Genomic DNA, 23,071 nt, shown 5'->3' with positions numbered 1-23,071 from the left:
CAATTTCTGAATTTCAAAGTCTTTGCTTATTCTCTCCCTAGTTTGGAAGCTTGGGGTGGCAAAGTCCTCATATTTCTCATCATTGCTAAAACTAGGAAAAAATTATGGGCTTATTGCTTTTTGGCACATTACAAAGTCTGAGGATTTTACCTTTAAATTATCTTTTTAGTCTTGCTTTTTTACTTTTCCTTTGTCTCTGGCCTAGTCTGGGTGCTTATTATCTCTCATTTAAACTCTTATAATAGCGTCAACTTTGCTTTTTCTAACTTCTTTTCCCTACCTCAACTCCAAGTCTATCTCCAGATCATCCAGAGTCCTCTGAGTCATGCGTTTTGCCAAAAGATGTGATCATCTTCACTTTTCTGCCTGTAACTTTTCATTAATTCTGAGTTGTTGTAGGGAAAATCTGACTTTTTTGGCAGGGCCTATTTGACCCTCTGTGGTCTGGCCTCCCATTTTCCAAGTCATTCCTTCCCAGAATATGCCCCTACGTACCGCAGGTCACTAGGCTTCCTATCCTTTCTCGGCCTTGGTGTACTTTTCTCTTCATTCCCACCCTAATTTGTCCCCTGGGCAAGTTTCTCCATATAATTTGAGTTCAGCTCACACATTAGCTTTTCTGGGAGCTCTTTCTTGACACCTCCTGCCCTGTTATTCTGTATCTCCAATATTACAACGTGCTGTTAATGATCCTTTTTTTCTAGATGAGCTTTATTTTTTGTTTGTTTTCTGCTTGTACATATATGTATGCATCTTCAGCAAGGGCTTGGCATATGGTGAGAATTCAATAAGCTTTTACTGTGTGAATGAATGAATTTTGTCACAATGAGGGTCATGCGTTGAAGGAACTGAAGATTGAAACATACTGGAAAACAGGGGACTCAGGTGTGGAGACAGACCATGGGGGAGATGTGTGGGTGTTGACTCTCCTAATACCTCTTCAGGGCAGAAGGCCCTGGAACATTGGAGATGCATGACAAGCCCTTCTATGGTCTTTGCTTCCAGAAACTCCCTTTTAAGGCCTATTATCCTTTGGTCAGTACTTACTAAATTATTATAATGTAAAACCCACTTACTCTGGTTAGCTCCCACCTAATCCAGTGAAATCATACCAACAACTGTCACAGGTTTTCTTTTTCATTTGTTTGTTTTTTTTCTATTCTTTTTTAAAGGGCTGTCTTGCTCTTCTAACCCCCTTCAGAATTCTTTTTGTCTCCTTTCTACATCTTGCAGACAATTAGGACTGATTGGGTGAGGGCCCAAACCCTTGACTCACACAACAGTCAAATCTGGTCCTCTGTGATCATATGAAAACAACCAAGGGAACACTGTCCTTTTGATGAGCTGGCTGGGGGCTATTGGTCACTAATCTACTTTCTACTGAAAAGCATCATTTTAGCTGTTTCCCATCTCTACCTTCGAATTGCAGAGCAGCAAGATATTCTTCCTTTATTTTGAACTTTAGTTCATTCTTCTTTTCCATTTCGGCAATTTCCTCTGCTGTCATAATTACAGGAGGTGGTTCAGATACAGGTGGTGATTTACCTGAAGGGGTGATGAAACATGCTGAGTAAACTACCAACGTATGAGTGCATGCACAGGGTACCTGGGCAAAATGAGTCCAAAGCAAAATCTGTGCAGTTACAAACCTCTAGTGATTAAGAGACAGAGAACTTTGGTCTTCCCATTGTGAAAGATGAAATACTGATAGTCCTTCCTTGAAAATTCTTCATGTGGTTTCTTGGCTGGACTCAAAAAAACACCCATTTGTGTAGCATCATAAAAATCAAGATGTGCAGCAAGTGTAGAGATGATTACAGAATCCAAAGATGGTGGAATTCAGAATTTGGGGACAGAAAAGATCAAAACCCAACAATATTACAACAGATGACATTAGTCACCTGGAGAAATTCCAGGCCACAAGGGTTTGCCTATATTAGCATAGTATTTGCAAGAAAAGACCAACACATAACCTCAAGAAGATGTGGCTAAAATGCATATGACTGTCAAAAATCTGGAACCTAATTAATTAACTTTTAATTAGCACTTAACTACCAGTACTTTGATGATTTCATAGGAGAACTGGAAAATAGAATTTGCCAGCATTTGCCATGGGAGAGGACAGTGCAGTTCCATTGCAGACCCAGTTTATGCCATTCTACTCAGTTCAGCAAACCTTTCGAGGGTCTGGTGAAAGGGTTGGACTCTAGAGAAGGCACACATGCCTTATTTATTGGCACAAAGGCTTGAACCCAAGGGTCCGTAACCACTGAGCCGCATCTCTAGCCTTTTTTTGTTTTATTTTGAAACAGAATCTCACAAAATTGCTGAGGGCCTCACTAAGTTGCTGAGGTGGACTTTGAAATCATGATCTTCTGCCTCAGCCTACTGAGCAGCTGGGTTTATAGGCACACACCATGGTGCCCCACCATAAATGTCATTTATTACATAAAAGTTTAATGAAGGAACTGGACTCAACCACTAGTTCCATTAAAGGAAACAGAAGCATTTCCTCCTTTGAATGGTGCATCATTTTTTTTTAACCCATTTGAGGATGAACTAAAGTGGTGAGCTCTTTTTTAAGGTGCCATTCTTCTCTTTGCTTCAAGTGCCACTAACTACCCCCTCCTCCATCCTCAGTGCTTAACTTAAATGTACTCCACCTGGGAAGTATTCCCCTGTCCACTCCAATGCAATGGGTTGGCCTTGTCCTCAAGGTACCTCTATCTCCCCTATCAAAAAGCAACGACTGGCCAAACATCTGTCCCTGCTGTTAGACCACAGTTCTTTCAGGATAGAGACCATGGCTTTAATGGTTCTTGATTTTTAATTCATTATTGTGTCCTTGGCACCCATAATAGAGTGTTTTACACAGCAGATGCCTAATAAAAATATCATGGTAAGGATGAGTGGAGTGACTTTCCTTATGAGCTTCCCACTTTCCTTTTCTTGCCTCAAGTTACCTAAAAAAATGTATAAGAGAGGAGATGGCACAGTAGAGGAAGGGGACTTAGGGGGTGTGGGTGTGAGGAGGGATGGGAAAAGGAAGGAACGTGAATGTGAATATGTGACGGTGAATTCCACCTTTGTGTCTATCTATAAAGCACTGATTAAAAAAATAATAAATAAATAGAAACAAGACCAGTAAAATAGAGGAAAGAACCAGGGGGAGTAGGAGGGGAAGGAAAGAGGAAGCACTAGGGACTGAAGTGGAGCAAATTATATTCCATGTATGTCTATTTATGTGAAAATGAATGCCACTATTATGTATTTATATGGTGCACTAATAAAAATATCTAAAAGTGTGCAAGTAGAAATATCCAGAGGGGGAGGGAAAGGTTTGTGCTAGAGATATCCTGAGCTAGGGTTAAGTGAAGGTCTCTCCCAGCCTGAGTTCTCTTATGTTCCCTTCATGTCTCTGAAGCAAAAATTTAGACAAAAGGGCTCCAGGAGAAAAGGACTCACTTAAATTCAAATGTCCCTGAAACTTACAGACACAGAGCTTTTAAACTTCTGGTGTTGCTGGAGCAAACAATCTTTTTGCAAGCATTTCCCAGATGATGTGGTACCATCTTGGAAGTTCTTTTAATACATTTACAATTGCCTGTGAGATTTATTTCACCCTGGATACATCCAGCTATTTGGACCAACAAGTTAAGTGGGAAACCCTTAAATGTCAAGGAGAGGTAGAAGGATGCAGGGTTCTGGGTGCTAAAACCATGAGTACCTTTTGCTTTTTTCTCTGCCTTTTTTTTCTTGGGTGGCTCCTTTTCCTTTTTGGCTTTTTTATCTGTACTCATTGGAGGAGACTTTTCTTTTGCACCTGCTGGCTGGTTTTCTTTTTCTTCTTCCATGAGCTGCTGATGAATGTCAGCCGCCACCTAGTTGTGTAAGAGCAACACTTCTGTTAGTGCAACATTAATAGGAACATGAAAACCATTTGGATTTAGTCATCTAGATTTCTTTGAAGCCTCAATCCACTGTCACCATGTAATCAATCTTTACAAAACACACACTTCCAGGATTTTCTGTCCCTGTCCCAAGATGCTGTTCCACTTCAGCCATCTGAAAGTAGCCTCTTGATTTCTCAACCCTGTTTACAGAGCATCCCGATGTGTCCCCATTGCCACCTCCAGACTGGGACAATTCTATATTATGCAAAACTTCATTTAAAAAAAATCCCAGATTCTACAACTTTAACCCCTGCTATTCCTCCAAGTTCCTGTTATTCTCTTGGCCTCCAATGAAGGCATTTCACTTTTTCTGTGTTTCTTATCTATTTTTTCACAATTAGATCCTATGGAGATTGGCTGATGTTTTCTTTTAATTTAATTCCCTTCTGAGAAATTTTAATATTGCCAAAGTTTATTTGTTTATGTAATGTGTGTATATCTGAATCATACACATAAAATGCATCTTTTTTCATGCCCTCCAAGTATTGTTGGAGAATGCATGCCCTACACAAATTGGCTTGTGGATACTTGAATCTTGGCCTTCCACTCTAACACCATCCTGGAAGAATCAGTGCTAACGAGGATGACCCCTCTCACAGGCTAACCTCACAATTCCTAGCTTCTTGTACTTGACTGACTCAGCTCCTCTCCATTGCAGCACACCTCTCTTTTCTATCTTACAAGTGTCCTGATTAGAGAGAAGGGTTGTGTGTCATATCTTCCCTTCCCCATTCAGGAGGATCAGACCCTGCAGGGATCCCTCCACTTCTCTTCTGGGGCTGAGCTACAGAAAACCTTGTCTCAGGATTGCATGGATGAACTTAGAGGACATTTTGCTAAATGCAAAAATCCAGGCACAGAAAAACAAATACTGTATGAACTCGCAAATATGTATGATCTTAGAAAGTTGAATTCACAGAAATGGAGAGTAGAATGGGGGTTTTCAGGGGCAGAGCTGGGTGGATGGATAGAATAGGGAGAGGAGAGATGTTGGTCAAAGGGTGAAAAGCTTCAATTAAATGGAAGGAGTATGTTCTGGAAATCTACTGCATGGCTTGGTGACGACAGTTAATGATATATTGTATCTTTCAAAATTGACAGAAGAGTAGATTTTTTAAGTGTTCTCTTCAAAAAATGACAAGTGAAGTGATGGATCTGTCACTAGCATGATTTAATTGTTCCAGAACATATGCAAATATCAAAACATTTCAGTGTATGCCATGAATATACACAATTACAATTCGTAAATGAACATTTAAAAACATATGCACATAAACACATAATATGTGTGTGCATGCATGTGTGTGTGTGTGTGTGTGTGTGTAAAACCCTCATCTCACAACTTGTGTCACCGGGGTCATTCCTGCAGTTAGAAATACTGAACCTTTTGAACTAAGTCCAGCTGCTTCTAGTGAAGTAAAGGATATTTATGAGAGCTGAGAAAAGGACCCCAAAGAAGAAAACACACATGCACTTTGGAGGCAGTAGCAACACACGGTTTAAAACTTTAAAATTTCAATAAAGGAACTGGTGAGGAACTGGGGGTCAATGAGGGTTTGTTTATTGATTTGAGCACTTGCTGTGTCCAAGCCTGATATTACTTCTGAACAGAATGGGGAGGGAAAATAGGGAGAGAGGAACATGGATGGAGACAATAGAAGGCGAATAAGGCACTGTTTACCACAAAGACCCTTGCAGTCTTGTGGGTGAGACACACAGTTACTGCCTCTTCCAATTTTGGCCACTTCATACCCCATGACTTAGTATGTGACTGTCCCCAATTGTCCCATGAGTGTTAAGTTTCACCCCACCCTCCAAATGGGTTTGCAAGCTCTCCAGAGCTAAGCCCTAGGCCTTTTCGTGTCCCCACAGCTTTGGACACCTATGTTATGTTCACAGGGCATGCCCAGTAAGTGTTATGAATGATAGCTTGACTTTTAAAATAATCATAGTGCACAGAATGAACCCAGAGCTTCTTCAATGTCAATAGCACCTTGGAGGGATCCAAAAAGTTTTCAGAGAACAAGCCAGTTTTTTGTTTTTTAGTTTTTTTCCCCCACAATTGCTCTTTTGATAAAAATGGATTTCATGTTATATACTATACATGAAATTGAAGTTCTTGGTAAAGCTGAAAAAAGGCTTGTTAACATTCCCCACTAAATTGCAAGCAATTCAATTTTGAGTCTGTTCTTGCAAAGCACAGTAAGTTAGCAATTTTCTTTAAAATTGGATTTATCTCCTTGGTAAACAACCTGGAGATGATGATGATGATGATGATGATGACGACGACGACGACGACGACGACCATAATCTGCATTTTTTCTGGTCTACTTCCCTCAAAGACCTGTAGGTCTCTTTCAAAAATTAACATGATTTACAATATACTCAGCAGCAATCTAACTTGTAAGGCTGGAGAGAACTTGAAACATAATGCCTTGACATTGTGGGTGTTAAATATGACTTCTTTGAAATCATTGCATACCTACTAATTAGAAGAAAGTTTTGACAAAAATTAACATTGCATACTAAATGGATAGCTCTGGGTAAAACTGTTGGGTGGAAAAACCTGCATTGAGGTGCTCTCATTTCAATTGCACTAATCTCAGCTGGTGCTGTTTTCCTTGAATCAATTTGCTGAATCATACCTGTCTTATTTGGAACTCAGAGTTCCCTTAAATGGTTGTTTGCAACCAAGGAGAAGTTTAAGCATCCAGTGTTCTGGGTGCTAAAACCATGAACTCCTTTTGTTTTTTGTCTGTCTTTGACCATGTGACATCAAAGTCATAAAGTCTATTGAAACATGTAAAAACTGGATCCATATATAATCATTAGTATTATTAACTGCTAAACGGTTCTTTTTATCTTATGCTTCCTAAGAGGTGTTGAAAGGTTCAAAAGAAAAATGGAACAATTTTAAATAACATTTCTAATACAATAAGAAATTATATTTATAAATTTTAAAACATTTTATGTACATTATTTCACTGGATCTTTTCAACCAGTTGAGAATATATTTTATATTACAGAGGAATTGAAGACTTAGAGACGTTCAGAGATTTTCCTAAAATTATTCAGGCTAGTCAAGGGATAGTAACCAGTGCTCTTGCTGCTATATGATCCTTTCTTTATCAAAATATATATTTTAAAATATCATTTATTCAGTAATTTTAATGGGATCCACAAGACTTTTAGATTATGTTCATGAGCTCAATTAACAATAAGAATAATTCACATTGTTTTCTAGAGTTCCCATATCTGGTTTTCCACTTGGGAGCTTGTTGCTTATGGGGGTCTTTGTGGTGATCATTGTCATCTCATCATCATTAGTATTTACATTACATTGTGAATACAGCAGCCACAGCATCTCAAGTCAGTATGGAGGGTCCAGTGTTTGGTTAGATGTGGGCATTATTCTAGGTTATGGCATGGTTTTAGAATTTAGTTAAGCATTCAGGAAAACAACTCATAAAAAATCACAAACAATAGCCTGGATACTTGGAGCCAATTGAGTAGCAAAGACAATAACTGTTCAAGGATAGAAAGAGCTTAAGATCTAAGATCGTACAAGACTGTGGCTTCAGGAGACAGGCAACAAAGTGAACAGGAATCAAGGTAGAAAATAATACTGATGATTGAAAAGAAATACAAGAGTTAAGCAAATAGAAGGAGGAGGGGCATATTTTAGGAAGGAAAAATGGCACTAGCCATGGTGTTGAAATATAGCAAGCGCCTTCTAGTCAGCTTGTGGAAGGGCAAATGAGTTGGTAATTATCAGGATAAGGAGGGCTGAGTCTGGGTCTCTAGGGTAAGGGTTTGGGGTTCTATGGTGCCTACTAGAGAAAATCACACCATGTCTTTCTCTCCTTTTGGGTCAATATAGCCTTATAAACATCATATGCTTTTTTATTATAAAAAGTCTATTTCACAGTGAATCTCACCATCCTGTATGTTCACAAGACACTAATTAAAAAAAAACTATAAGCATATAGCAGAAAAACATCAGTAGAATAGAAAGAAGGGAGCAAGGGGAGGGAGGAGGGGAGGAAAGGGGGAAGTACTGGGGACTGAATTAGAACAAATAATATTACATGCTTTTACAATTGTGTCAAAATGAATCCTAATGTTATATATAACTAAAAGAACCAATAAAAAGGAAAAAAATTAACCATCATTTTCTCTGTTTTGTAGATATATTTGGGATATAAATCTAACATATTGCTATGCCCTAGTGTAACCACCAAGAGAGTAGTAATAGAGTGTATTGCTTTCAAACCTGTAGAAGGGAGAAAAGCAAGCAAGAAGACATGGAAAGGTTAAAAACAAAAGCATAGGAAAGGATCAGATATGCAAACAACATCTCAAATTGCAATTTACAAAAGTATTATAGGTAAAGATGATGTTGTAGTAAGAAAACACAATCTACCAGAAAGATTCGGCAATTTAAAATTTGTATATATCTGGTTTCATCATTTCAAATATATGTAAGTCAAAAATTGACAAAACTACAGATAGAAAAGATTAAGTTCACTCTCATAATGAGTGTCTTTATCATAACTCTCTGCATAATTCACAGGAGAAAACAAATTTTATGAGGATAAAGAAGTTTTAAATTATATATATATATATATATACACACACACACATACTATTTAGTATGTACATACATTTTGAAATAAAAATATATAATAAATTGTAAGTAATATCAATTATAAAAATTTTACATATTAGCAAGGAAATATACAGGTGTATTAAATGATAGTGTGTGTAAACATATATCTATGTATCTTCCTTTGAAAGCTGAAGTGCTATGCCTGCTGATGTAAAAGATGACACATACTATTATTAGATGTATACGGAACAGTTATGATTGCACATAGATACCATATAATATATACAAAAGCCATGCCCATAATGGCATCAAATTGAAAATTCAAAATGTATCAAATGCATCCTGGTTAAATAAACAGTGATGTATTCACAGAATGGAATACTATGCAGCAACAAAATGAACAATTATAGCTATACTGAACAAACATGGGATAAATCTCACCAATAATGTTTCACAAAAGAAAAGACAAAAGATATGAATCCATTTATTTAAAACTCAAGGTAGGCTAAGATATACTAATTTGTTTAGAGATATAGACTTAGGTAATAAAACTCTTAATTAAATCAAGGAAATGATGTCTAAAAAGGCAAGATGGTGCCTCCTGTTGGTGGGGATAGAAGGGGGTAAGGGTCAGGAAGCAGTTCGTAAATCACCTGGCAGGTACAGACCTTGTTCCATCTCCCCCCTGTGTATTGGTTCCGTGTCTCTTCACTCCAGGTAAGTCCCTGAGGCTAGTGGCTGTACTCCATGCATGTCCCTGTGTGTCAGAGTTCACACTGAAAAGTTTTTATAAAGAAGCAAGCCAATGAAAGGAGTTGGCAACCAGTTCTGAGAGAGAGAGAAAGGAGTGAAGAGAAGAGGAGAAAGAAAAGGGGGAAATAAAGACCCTGAGGCTGCTGTGTGAGAAGGTCAGAAGAAGCCTGAAGGCAGGGGACAAGGAGGACCTCAGGGCAGGTGCAATCAGACATTTAAATTGTTCGCTGTGAGATTGGTGATGCACACTCCCCTTCCACATCTTTCACAAAACATTTGGGAAAGCTGACACTGTATTCTGTTTGAATGAGGCATTTCAGGGAAAGTTTAGGAAGGCTTGACACAGAAGGAAAATAGATGTCATGCGGGTGGACCCAGGGCTGGGCAGATTAGGGAACAGAAGTCGTTGGAGTTGAATGCTGTGTGTGCCTTCTGCATGGTGGGATGCCTCTGCTTGGGGTAAACTTATCTCTGCTTTTTCTTTCCCTCTGCTTTGGGTTGGAAGGATATGAACCTTGATGTCATATAGATTTAGGTTCAAATTTCATTTTGATACTCACCTGCTGGGAGATCTTGGGCAGGTTTCTCAACCTTTCTGAACCTTAGCCCTCCACTGTAAATAGGACTTACCCCAGGTGGCTTAGGACAAGTGCCTTGCAGAGAGATTGAATACTGGAAGCCTATGGGAAGGCTGTGTGTTTTACTTGGTTCCATCAAGTATTTTTGAGAATTTGATCTCATTTCTTACTGCTGAAATCCATTTCACATAAAAATCAGACTTTCTGGCTTTTCTTGGAAAAAATGGAAAATCTGGCCATTCTGAATCTCATTCTTAAATGGCAAAATGGGTCAGAGCAGGGTAGCACATGGGGTATACAGGGGTGTGATTCCTAGTGGCCTCAGTCCCACCCTCCCCATTATCTTATATTTGACAGGCTGGCCTCATTAACATTCTCTGACTAGCCCTTCAGGCCCCTGAACTTGGAATCTCGACCCACCACAGAAAACAATCTCACATTTGTTCGCTTCTTTCATGATCTCAAATATCTATTGACCGACTTGTTTCATTTCCTATTTCTTTCAGAAAATCAAAGAAACAAAACTCCTGCAAGGCATAAATTTATATGATGCTTGAGAACATCATGTAACATCCTTTGACTTGTAGCACATTCCCAATTGTGGCTTGTAGTGAATGGATGTTTCTGGAAGGAAATGTTCAAGTGTGCACTGCTTACCATGTGAGATATTGCTACAGAAGCCTGCTGCCAGGTGTCCATCACCAATTTCTCATCTGTCTCCAGGTTTGACTCCACATTTTCGAGTGAGTCATCCATCTGCTCCTTCAGTATTGCTTTTATTTTTGGTTTGGGCACAACCATTTCGGGGGAAATGGATATTCGAGGAATGAGAGGGATTCTTTGGAAAGCAAACACACAGGAAATGTAAAGATTTTGCATAAATAAAACCTGTATACTCAACAACAACAAAAGAAATATGAAGACTTTGTTAGCAGAATTCTATTTTCATTCATGTTGTGCTGTAAATGTTGTTGTCTTGCTCTAATCTCCATTTTTCAAGCTTACTGGAAAGAATTCTTTTAATGGGGAAAAGATGATAAGTCACCATATTTAAATTTTGTGGTCTGAAAGCCTTGTTCATGGGAGCATACTCAAAGTAAATGACAACATAAACATCATTACCAGGTTCAATTCTCAGTAATTATGAAAGAGAAAGATTAAAGCATAGTGATTCTGAAGTAATACAATTTTGAAATTTGTTCAGGGCATACACCTCTCTTGAGGGATAAATCAGTCATGAAAAAGATAAATCAAAGGGAACTGTGCACAGGTTCTTTAAGATGACGGCATCATTTGGCATTATGATCATTTAAGTAGGAGGATGAGGAAGGTGAGGTCTGAGTGGTCTGTCACATGGGGGCAGAAAGGTTTAGGTGGTGGCAGGGGCAGGCTGAAGCTCCAGCAGCCTTCCCAGCTCTTGAGTATGGATGACGAGTTTTTTTCTCTGTTTTTTTTCAAGTGCTGTGGAAGCACAGAATTAAGTTCCCTTTCTCTTTACCACATTGCTGCCCCAATGTGGAAATTTCAGAGGTGTCCCTGGGAATATGCTATCCCTGAAGGATCCCAGGATCTCAAAGGTTAATTGCAGCAGAGAGAGATCCACCAGGTAGAATGGTCTTTTTTCGACGTGATTGTGATCGTTCTTTGCTGAACAAAATGTGTAAAAGGCTGTGATCTTGGAACAGAATGAGGACAGAATGGCTCCAAGAATGTCTTGATTGAAACTTTGAGAATCAGGGTCAATACTAGTAACAGTATTTGGTTTGTAGACAAGTTGCTGGAGAACAGAACAATGATTTAGAAAGATGCTGGTCAACTGTAGCAAACAATTAGCTTGGTCTTATTTTGACACATCAGACAAAGATATTATACCTGGCATCATGATTCTGATAGTCTACCATGGAGACTATGGAGGCAATTCATTGACTCATTTGTGGATAGAGGAATCTACCATTCATCTATCCACAAATGAAATTATATCTTAATAATGAAATAATGCTGAATCAGTCACATCAGTTCAACAGAGATTCATGTATCCAATAAGTTAAGGTAAAGTATGTGGTCATCTCTAGATATTTAGTGCAGTGCAGCATGTATTTCCTATGGCCTTACTGTATGGGACAACAAAGGTGGTATATGGTTTAGAAAAAAAATGGGGGTCTTGAATTCATTTACTGGAAAAATTCTGGTCTATGTAGCTCTACCACTATCAGCAGATATGAACTTAGGCAAGTCATTTGACTTTCTGAAACTCAGTTCCTCTTGGCAAAATACAAACATAATGCCATTGCTATTATTGCGTATCCCTATCAGCTAATCAATATCTGCTAGTATTTTTTAGAATAGTCTTACTGTACTATTATTATTATTATTATTATAGGGTTGTTGGGAGGAATAAAATAGAAAAGCCCCGTAAAAATGCTTAACACTGTTTGTGTCTCTACATATGTTACAGAGACTGTGGTTAATTGATAGTTGGTTCACATACTGATTGACTGATAGTTCTAGCTGATAGCCACAGCACTGATTTTAGGATCAGATTGGTGCAAAGTTGTTCTGCAGAAAATTGGAACTGGCTGTTCTTTTGGCAGTTTTATTCTGCTAGCCAACATTAATAGCTTCCCTATGACTTGCTATTTTATGCTAAGAACAGAATGCACTGCCACTTTACACTGTGAAAGTTGAACTCTTTTTATGGCTCTGATGGTTCACACTGCCTTTGAATTTTTTTATTGTTTTTAATTTCAAAGTTTTCTTTCAGCAGCTTGCTGAACGTTTCTCTTGTATCAAGAAGGGGGTACACAATTTCCCTCTTGTGTATTCTTGTATGCACATGGACGTGACAGAGATATGATGGCAATAGATGAAAGAAGCTTTGAGAGATCAGTGGATCTTCGGTCACTGCGTAGTCCTACTTCAAATGTTTAGGCCACCTCAAATCCTTTTAGGAACAAGGGTGTGGGGCAAAACAAACAAAGCAAGAGCATGTAATAATTAAAATGTTGCATATCAGCAAGAAGAGGTCATTGTATATTATGCAATGACAATAGTAATCACCACTTATTGAGAGTTATTGAAACTAAATCACAAGTCCTCTGAGTCCCAAATATGGTACCAAATGCTTTGTAGATTTTATTTTCTGTAATCTTTACAAAAGCCTTGTTTTACAGATTAGAAACCTGGTACTTAGAAGGAGTCCGAGTAATTTGATCAGACAAGTAAATAATCTATTTTCATGTAGTCAGTAACTGACCCACCAAGGACTCAAACCAAATTTGTCCTACTTCAAAATATCTTCATTAACCTCCATCTGTTTGTGCAATTCCTATTGTTTTCATTTACTCAGTAAGCTTATATTTAACAAACATACAATATTTAAAATATAAAATCCATATCTCATCTCCTTGGAGATTAGAGTAATAATAATATTAGTACAGTAAGACTATTCATAAAAAGACTAGCAGATATTGATTAGCTGATAGGGATAAGCAATAATAGCAATGGTATTATGTTTGTATTTTGCCAAGAGGAACTGGGTTTCAGAAAGTCAAGTGACTTGCCTAAGTTCATTCAGTGCCTGCATAGGATGTTTAAATCTCACTTCTTTTTTCCCCTCTTTATGTATCCTTTTTTGTGTTTTTTTTCCCCTCACCTTTTTCTCTTGGCCCTACTTACTGGTCATTTTAATCTTTTTTATTTTACTATTTTATCTTTTCCTTATATCTTATCAATTTATTTTTAGTTAACTCATTTACTTCTTAAGGACTTTGATTTCTGATTTTAATTATTTTAAATCTTACAAAAGTAAGTTTAAATGTTCTCTTAGTGTTTTATGGTTGGAAGCCACCCCAGAGGAATTACCACTATCCCCCCACCCCCCACACCGCATTTCTTGATGGCATTTTTCTACTGGTTCATAGTTTGGGATCTTGCGCTTCCCCTGTCCCTACTTATTAGATGTATAAAAATAATTATTCATAAACTTCATATTTCACAGGATTTGTTTGACTGAAAATATAATTTTCATCCATCCTCCACCAAGTTCCTTTTCTAATGGAGGAATATAATGTTAGACTGTGAATAGGTTGTTCCATCTTATGAGGTTATAATCACATATGACTGAGTCTTTAATGCTTTTCAACTTCCTCATGGGTGAAAGAAAACTCACAACCTATTTCATTTCCACTTACATAATTACACACACACACACACACACACACACACACACACTGCTAGACTCCTTTCATGAAAGTAGTAGAGATTTATAATCTTTTACCAGAGATCCTTGGGGGCCAAAAGTGTTTCAGAATTTAGATGTTCCTAATACCCCCTGCAATGTCTGTGGAGACACTCCATAGTAACTACACTATAATTATGCAGTGAAAGAGGTAAATATTCACTGTTAACAGGATAAATAATGCATGTTAATAGCCTGAAGTGAGAATTGGAGCATTTTGGATTTGAAGGGTAAAGAGTGCAATATTTTTAGTTGTGGCAATTAATTACTAATGGTAACTCAATCACAAAGGTTTATGTTCAAAACAGTTATAGTATATCATGAAGATCTACCTTACCTAATTTGGTTTTCCGAAAGTTCTTTACTATCCAGTTGAACCAATGGGATTCGAGTAAATTTCTTATTGTCCTCTAATGGGATTTTGCAATCCATTGCCCTGTAATAATCCTGAAGGAGTCTCTTTGTATCTTGAAACCGGTTCACTTCCGCCTTTAATAGCAAATGTGAGTATCAATACCCAAGAAAGACAGATCTGTACATATTTCCTGTATAAGATCTTATAAGAACTATTTTAGAAACATTTAGGTTGAAATTAATTTATGGAAATTAAGAAAGAATATTGGAGGATATGTATATATCTAACATTTGCATAGTAATTAAGGTAACTAGTAACATGCTTTCTGTACTTACTGAGCATGATTTCATCCAACAAGGTGACATTTCTATGCCTCTTGATATTGTGATAGAGGTTGCAATATGCTTGATGTTTGAAGTAGTGCATATTATTCATTATTTTGATATTAGGAATTCTCCCTGTGTCCTAACCAATCAACCAATAACTTCACAATCATTAAAATGTGTTCTTTATCATAGCCAACATGTTAGTTGATTTGAGATATACCAATATATATATACAAAACCAAGAAACAAAACTAGAGTCTAATCTTTTAAGACAAAATAATTATTGTGGAAACACAATAAACAGTAACATAAAGTGATAATGAATAGCTATCTTTCCAGTTTCACTCCAACTTTCCAGATAATTCCTCCAGTGCTCACAGTTATACTCCTTAGCTGGGGTTGCCAGTAAGTAGCTCAAGGGAAATGGAGCTTCTGAGAGGAGTTGGTGGTGAGATGAGCATCAGTCATTCACATGATGTGGTGACTCCCTATCAGCACAGGGCATTTCCCTTTGTGATATGTGCTAAAATGCATGTGCAGGGAGACCCCCTTCAGTACCAATATACAAAGGTAGACTTCAAGATTTTCAACTTATTCTCTCACTGGTATTAGACTGTGTGGTATATCTGTGCTTCTCTTTTGTAGTGTTCACATGAACTTAGACTTTGCTTTAGTTGGTGGGGCTGCTCAAACTAGTATCTAGAGCCTAAATATTGAGCCTCTCATACAGATGTCCTCTATGACATCTAGTTATTTACAGAAAGCAACATTTTTAAAAAGAACAAAACTGACACAGTGTTCAAAATCTTTAGCTGAACCTAACTCAAGGACATTTATAAAGAGATTCCCTTCATTTGTTAAATAATTATGTTACCATTTATTTCATAAAACATCCAGAAAGAGAGAATTGCACTGCTATAATCATAGTTGAGAACAAAGAAATGTCTGTTTTTGTATAGTGTACTACAACAAAAGACAATGAGTTTGATCAGTTTTTTGATAAGCTGAATTCCTCCTAAAAAACCATTCTTTGCTTTATTAAACTTTCCTAGCTAATTTACTGAATTGGGAAGAAATTTGTTTGGTTAATTTGAATCTATCTTATATCATTTTAAGTCACAGAACATGTTTTAAAATTATTTAAAATTAAAATTAACATATTATTTAAATTGTAGAACATGTTTTTAAATTGTCTTCTTATATTTAAGCAGGTTTTCAAGCTAGTATTTTGAAAAGATCAGGAAAATGAAATATTTTTCTTTGCAAAGAAACCAACTTGAGTCTTAAAATATTCCTGTATGGATTAATTTCATAGTTTGACAATATGTGTTTGCATCTGTCTTACTTAAGTTTTATAAAAATAAGTCTTATACATACACTCACAAGAACTTGCACAATACCACATTTACAATGAATAGGATGCAAATAGAAACCCAAGTGGTACAATTTAGATGTTGAAAAATAACTTTTACAAATGGAAGAGATATGTAGAGAGGTTATAAAATTATTAGTTAGTAAAAAACATTATATTATTTGGTAAATTAATTAATAAGGAAATTATTTCTTCCTTAGAGAGCTGAGCTCTTTAGTAATGATAAGGTCTAGTAAGCTTACACAGTCTAACTTATACAAGTGGTATCTGGGACTGTGTGGATAATCTGTGCCTTAGGCTTACTTTTAGTTTTAAATAAAAGCTTAACTTATTTGAAGAGACATAATTTGAAATCAGTATATAGGAAAACCTGAATAAGATGCCGTAGTATACTTAGGATTCCCATATAAGAAGAATTAATGAAGATTCTTCTCACTTTTATGAGTAAGTAACGCTCCCATGTTTTTCCTTAGATTTTGCAGACTCTTAGAATTGAAGGGAATCTTTGAAATTATCTAGAATAGATTTTCTAAAATTTATTGTGAAAAAAAAATATCCTTACAGGCTGTTAAGGAGCACCTTTTTGGAGATGAAAGGAATACAAACTTTGCAAGGTCAAATAGTTTCAGAAATGCTGGGTTAACACATGAAAAGGATTTCTTTACTACAGAGCATCTTGATGTCTAAATATGTTAATATGCTTGTTAATCTCCCAGGGGGAGGGAGGGCTAGAGTTGTGAAGCACTTTATAAAGTCATCTGACCCTGGAGTCCTCATTTTGCAAAACATCTTGGAGGACTAGTAGTCTGTGGAGCCCACTTGGAAAGCACTTATCTAGCAGTTTGTTAACCAGTACCACAGGCTCTTGAGAACATTCTCAAGGGTTCTTTTCCTGGGTCCTCCACAAATGTGCAAGTTTTAGCTTTTGTGCTTTCTGAACGAAGGCTCTGAAGTCTGTTATTTGATGAATAGTTTTAATCATTAGGCTCTTTGTTCATATACTGAAATAAACTTGCTTTTTCCCTGCCTTGTCTGTTCTTGGCTCTTATGGGATCCTATTGATCAGTGCAGAATATAGGCTCTCTCTTTTCTATCTGGTGACTCTGGTTATCTGAACAATGTTGGTGACACAGCAGTGGCCAGACAGGAGCACTGGCTCTGCAGTTGCACCCAGTCCAAATCCCTGCTCTTCCACTTACCAACTGGGAACATTGGGTAAATTGTTTCTCTTGTGCTAGCTTCAGTTTCCTTATCTGTGAAATGAGGATGATTATAGAACTTACAGTATAGGGTTGTTGTGAAGGTTTAAGGGGTTGTACTTGAAAGTTCTTAGAATAGCACCTGGCAGGTACACAGTAAGAACTTAATAAATGTTTAACATTTACTGCTTTTCTCCTTTTCTTCTAGTTGGTATTGAATATTAGTTTGGTTTGTCAGGATGAGAGCCTTAAATTGAGATATTGCTGAAATATCAAACTCATTTCATTTCCTAAAGAGACGTGTATGGCTCACAATGATTTACAAAAATTTTCCATTTTCTGCCTTCATTATTGCATTTTAGCTGTTTCTGCCATAAGCTTTAGACAGACCTGTTCTCAAGATTTGACCACTGCTTGCTCAAATTGAGGCTCTGGGGATGCTACTTGTTCAGGCTGGTCAAGCATCTCACTTTGATCTTTTTGTACAACTCATGCTCCTGGGATCTCATTGTCATCCTGATTATCACTCATCTCTGTCCTCAGGTTTAGGTGAACTCTTTTGCATTCCATCTTCATTCCCAATTCAGAGTCCCCATATTCCTGCATAGGTCTTTCCTGTCCTGTTTTCTTGACTTCCTTAAGTCTCCTAACTGGATCTCAGTGCTAATATAGTAGTTTCCTCTTACCCAATGGGGGATACATTCCAAGGCCCTCAGTGGAAACCTGAAACCATGGATAGCACCAGACACTATATATATACTATGTTTTTCCTTTGCATGCATGTGAATGATAAGGTTTAATTAAATTATACATAGCAAGAGTAACAATAACAACTTATAATGCAATAGAATGGTTATAATAATATACAGTAATAAAACATGTGAATATGGAATCCCTCAAAATATTTGTTACACTATACTCACTTTTTTTTTTTTTTTGTGATGATGTGAGATAGAACAATGCTTGTGTGACAATAGGAGGTGAGGTGCAGGTATTACAATATAAAATTAGGCTATGACACAAGGGTTACCTAAATACAAGAACTGAAAAAACAGAATAGTTGATCTGATAACCTGCATGGCTACCAGTGACTAATGGGTGGACAGCATATGTAGTTTGGATGCGCTAGACTAAGGGGATGACATATCCCAGGTAAAATGGAACAGAATGGGATGGTCTAGAGTGGGACAAACGGAGACTCTATCATGATACTCAGAATGGTAGACGATTTAAAATTTGTAAATTGTTTACTTCTAGCATTTTCCATTTAATACTTTTGGACCACCTAGCACAGCGGCACATGCCAGTAGTCCCAGCTACTTGGGAAGCTGAGGTTAGAGGACTGCTTGATCCAGGTGTTGGAGCCAACCTGAGCAACTAGTGAGACCCTGTCTCAAAAGCAAAGGAAAACAAAGCAATAGGGAGTTTTTTAGACCACGGTTGATGGAAGCTTATTAAAACTGTGAAAGTGAAACCATAGGGGAGGGGAGACTATTGTAATCAACAAAGCTGTTCCTGTCCCTCGGGTTTCTGCTGGTTCTTCAGGCCTCCTGTGGTCCAGCCTGCCCCTGCAACATGGTTTGCCGGTTTGAAAGCGGGAACTCCTAGCATTCATTGGTCATTTGTCAAACAAGCTTTCATTGCACACCTACTATGCAACAAACTTTAGAGATTGCCAGATAAATATCCTCATTTCTTGCAGCATTTCCTCTTGTGAGTTAATTAATTCAAGATTAGAAATGCACCCTTTTCCATCCTCCATCTTCAGTGTTTTTGTGGACATCAGCCTTAATAGTACTTTCAGCCTGATTGAGGTTTAGACAGGCTTCTTCTTGACTCTAGGCTCCTGCCCTCCCTCTTTTTAGAGTACTTTAGAAAACTCATTCTTGTAGATCCTTTCTTTGACTCTTTGAGATACAAATCTTTTAAAAACCTCTTATCAGACTTAGAATCCAGAAATGTCTTTCTCAAGACCAAGAAGCATCTCTTTGAAATGTGATTAGTCATCAGGACAGATAGTGCCTCTGGGCTCCTGATGAGGGTAGGACACCAACCTCTACAGGTGCTTTGCTCCAAGCTCTAAAACTACTTCCCAGAATGAAGGTGGGAGAGAGTGTTTTTTTCTTTGGGTAAGGCAATTATCAAATACAGATGGCTCATAAGGCTCCAACCTCCACCCCATGCCAGCTCTCAAAAGCTCTCTAGTAGTTTGCCTTGGAGGAGCTGGGTGCCAAAGACTTGTCTTTGCTCTTTCCCCTATTGCTGGCAGGAGTATAAGAATAAAATTGTAGCTGGGCATGGGAGTGCAAGCATGTTTTGTAGTCCCAGGGTCATGGGAGGCTGACACAGGAGGATAGCAAGTTCAAAGCCAGCCTCAGCAAAAGCAAAGTGCTAAGCAACTCAGTGACACACTCTGTAAATAAAAAAAATTCAAAAAGTAGGGCTGGAGATGTGGCTCAGTGGTCAAGTGCCCCTGAGTTCAATCTCCAGTATCAAAAAAGAAAAAAAAGAATAAAATTGATGTCTGTGTTTTTATCTTATCTCATAAAATTTTTATTTAATAGGCTGGTAATATAAATTAAGCAGGTCTTTCTGATGAATGGTCTGTTTTTCCAATCCAGTGCTAGAAAATCTTTTATTTTCAGGAATTCTAATGCCTGCTGCTTTGTCTGTGCATTTTGACAGGATTGCCTTCCTAGCCACTCTGGGTGTCTGCTTTGAAAGACCAAGGTAAACAACTCAGTTGCTGTCCTCTACATATCTAGGCATCTGCAAGTAAAGCTGGTGAGAAGCTGGTGGGGATGCTTCCAGTCTGTGTGCTTGCTTGGTTGAGGCCAAATTTATTTAGATTGGCTAATTTTCTTGGCAAACTGGAATGCATACCAGGCAAAGTTCTAAGAGCAAAACGATATTTGAACAGACCCCTAACATTCCCAAATGAGTTGTGCATGCGGGATGTGGCTGTGGGGGGAGGTCTGTGTCACTGTGACCAGCTGCTCTCACCTGCATCAGTGAAAAAAAGTGGTTCATCATTACTCCAAGACAGTCCTGCAACCAGTTCTCATTAATGATATCAAGTCGCTCCTGCTCTGCCTCCTCCTTCCTGGCATCACAAATGTCCCACAGGCGGTCTCGCAGATCCTGATCAGAAAAGACCAGAGCCAGGTTATGCTTGAGAATTAAAGTTCTATTTGCCTCAGTGTTAACAACCTAGAATATCATGCTTCTCCTAAAAATGTCCCTAAAGAAAATTTAGACCTAGTGTACTCATGTATTATATTCATTCCTTGAACCAGTAATTACTTTGCTTTTATTTGTAAATCATATGCCATTTTTATTTTACATATTTTTAATTTTTTAATTATTTTTTGGTACTATGGATTGCACACAGGGGTGCTTTACCACCAACACATTCCCAACCTTTTTTATTTTAAGATAGAACTGGCTATGTTTCTCAGGCTGGGCTTGAGCTTGAGATCCTCCTGTCTCGGCCTCCTGAGTTGCTGGATTATAGGTGTGTGCTACCACCCTGCTCATGTGCCCACATCTGTTACATATCCACTTCAGTCATGTTATCCATGGATGCTTCATGAATTTTAGTCCTTCCTCAAAAAAAATTTTTGCTTGGTTTAAAATATTTTCATGTTTTTTTTTTTTTTTTGATCAATGTTGTACACAGCTTCAAGTAAATAAGGGCATAGACTTGTTGATTGATATCAAAGCTAGAATCTGTTAGTCACCAAAAACTGTCATCTGAACTTAATGGGATGGTTCAAAAATAAGTTTGGTATTAAAGAACTAATAGTAAGATACTTTTAAGATACTAGTTCTGCCACATACCAGATTTGATCATTAATAAAATTGATAAATATAGTAACACATAACATAATATTTACATATATTTATAATGTGGGAATTTTAAAAGACCAAAATTATTTATATATAAATTGTAAAATAACAATGGTCACAGGTACTGAGCTCTTCCTATGTGTGTCAGTGTGTTTCAGCACAAATCACTCTACATGTAACATCTCACAACAGCTTTAGATGGTACTATTTTTATATTCATTTTGCAGATGAGGTGAGTCACAGAAAGGCTATGTTCCTTGGGTCTCACAATGAGTAAATGGTGGAGCCAGGAGATGAAACTTTGGCCTTGAATACCATCACCACTGTACTATGCTTCAATTGCTTTATCCATAAAAGGGAGATAAGGACATTCTTTGGATATGTTATTTACAATAAACCAGTTCATGTAAATAAAGTGCTTAGCACAGTGTTCACCATAATTCCTCAATTAATGAAGGTTACTATTACAATCTTATTCATAGCAATAAAATGTTTGTTTAATAAAATATCCCAATAGTTAAATATATACGGTTCTCAAATTTGACAGTTTTCTCAATAATATGATTCACTAAACATTTATTGTGTGTCGGGGACTGTGTTAAATGCTCTATAAAGATTACCTCCTAATCTTCACAGGGAGGTAAGTCACTTGCCTATGATTTTGTCTTGGTGGAGTCAGGATTTGAACCCCAGCCATTTAACTCTAGTGTCTACAGTGAATTTTGCTGGTGTGAGGCTCTGTTTATGAAACACTTTGTACTTGAACTCTTAGCATTTTGGTGCATTTCTGTGTGTAGGCTGTATATAAAATGAAAACATCACAAGTTATTTTGTCGGGATAATATACCATTTTTTAGAGCTGATCCCGATATCTAGATGCTGTTTCCACAAATGCTCTGTGGTACATTCAATAAATATTGACTTCTGGTTATCAAATATTTATACATTTTTTAAAAGATAAGAGAGTATTCAGCAAAGGATAAGATATAAAAGCAGGATTCTGAAAACCTTGTTCTGAGTTCTTTTTCTGCTGCTGACTCACCGTGGGATCTGTGCAAATTATATCACCTCTGTGGCTCAGTTTTCCTGTGAGAAGAACGTGGGTGGTGCAATGGCAGAACTACTCTGCTCACCATGTTCATAAGGTTGAGATGAAATAATCCAAGAACAAGGAATATCACCAAGGATCAAAGGATTTAAACACCCAATGTTTATTATGGCCTTAGCTAAAGGCATTGCTGGCTTTCACAATTTATTTCGAAGAAATTGAGGAATTACTAAATATTCCTGAATAATTTAAGATAGGCAGGATTTAAGAAATATTCACGACTTAGTTGAGAAGGTTAGGAAGACAAGATTAGTGAAAATGTCCACTTTTACAAATGTTGTAAATATTTTCTCTTGGGTCAAAAACCTGAACTCAATTTATATAGCATTTACTTGAGATTCACATAAAACAAAATGACACAGAAAGTTCAAACTGGAAAATTTATATGAGGCAAATGCAAATAAAAAATGAAGTAAGGCACATAGGACTGGTATTTGAATAAAAGTTAAATTCAAGACAAAAATGTACTTTGGCAAAAATGGTTATTATACTATAAATAGTTACAGGAGACCATGAAGATTCACCTTAGCATACTTCTTCCAGTGTCCAATAATGCTGCTTGGAGAAGTAGCTTAATGGGGAGCCAGGCTGCTGGGCCACAGACCCCAGAGCTGCCAGTTACTATGCTGACCTCTGCCATAGCTCTTCACCTGTCAACTGCGATCATTCCTAGTTCCTGTCTCAGATTGTTGTCTTTGGAATGAAATAAGATGTGCCAGCCTGTGCTCAGTG

General features: G+C 37.4%; 1 protein-coding gene across 1 annotated transcript in view; it reads right to left on the bottom strand.

Annotated features, from left to right (window-relative positions):
- SPEF2 (sperm flagellar 2) overlaps positions 1-23,071 on the bottom strand; it is a 169,024-nt gene that overhangs the window by 36,075 nt on the left and 109,878 nt on the right. Inside the window, 5 exon segments of the mRNA XM_081309625.1 lie at positions 1,417-1,545; positions 3,728-3,881; positions 10,551-10,731; positions 14,468-14,619; positions 20,386-20,523. Of these exon segments, the coding sequence (XP_081165751.1) occupies positions 1,417-1,545; positions 3,728-3,881; positions 10,551-10,731; positions 14,468-14,619; positions 20,386-20,523 (754 nt within the window).

This window comes from Spermophilus citellus (assembly GCF_964194105.1).
Source record: "Spermophilus citellus genome assembly, chromosome: 1".
Taxonomy (NCBI): Eukaryota; Metazoa; Chordata; class Mammalia; order Rodentia; family Sciuridae; genus Spermophilus; species Spermophilus citellus.
The sequence above is the reverse complement of the archived record's forward strand: the minus strand, read 5'-3'. Positions and strand labels throughout refer to the sequence as shown.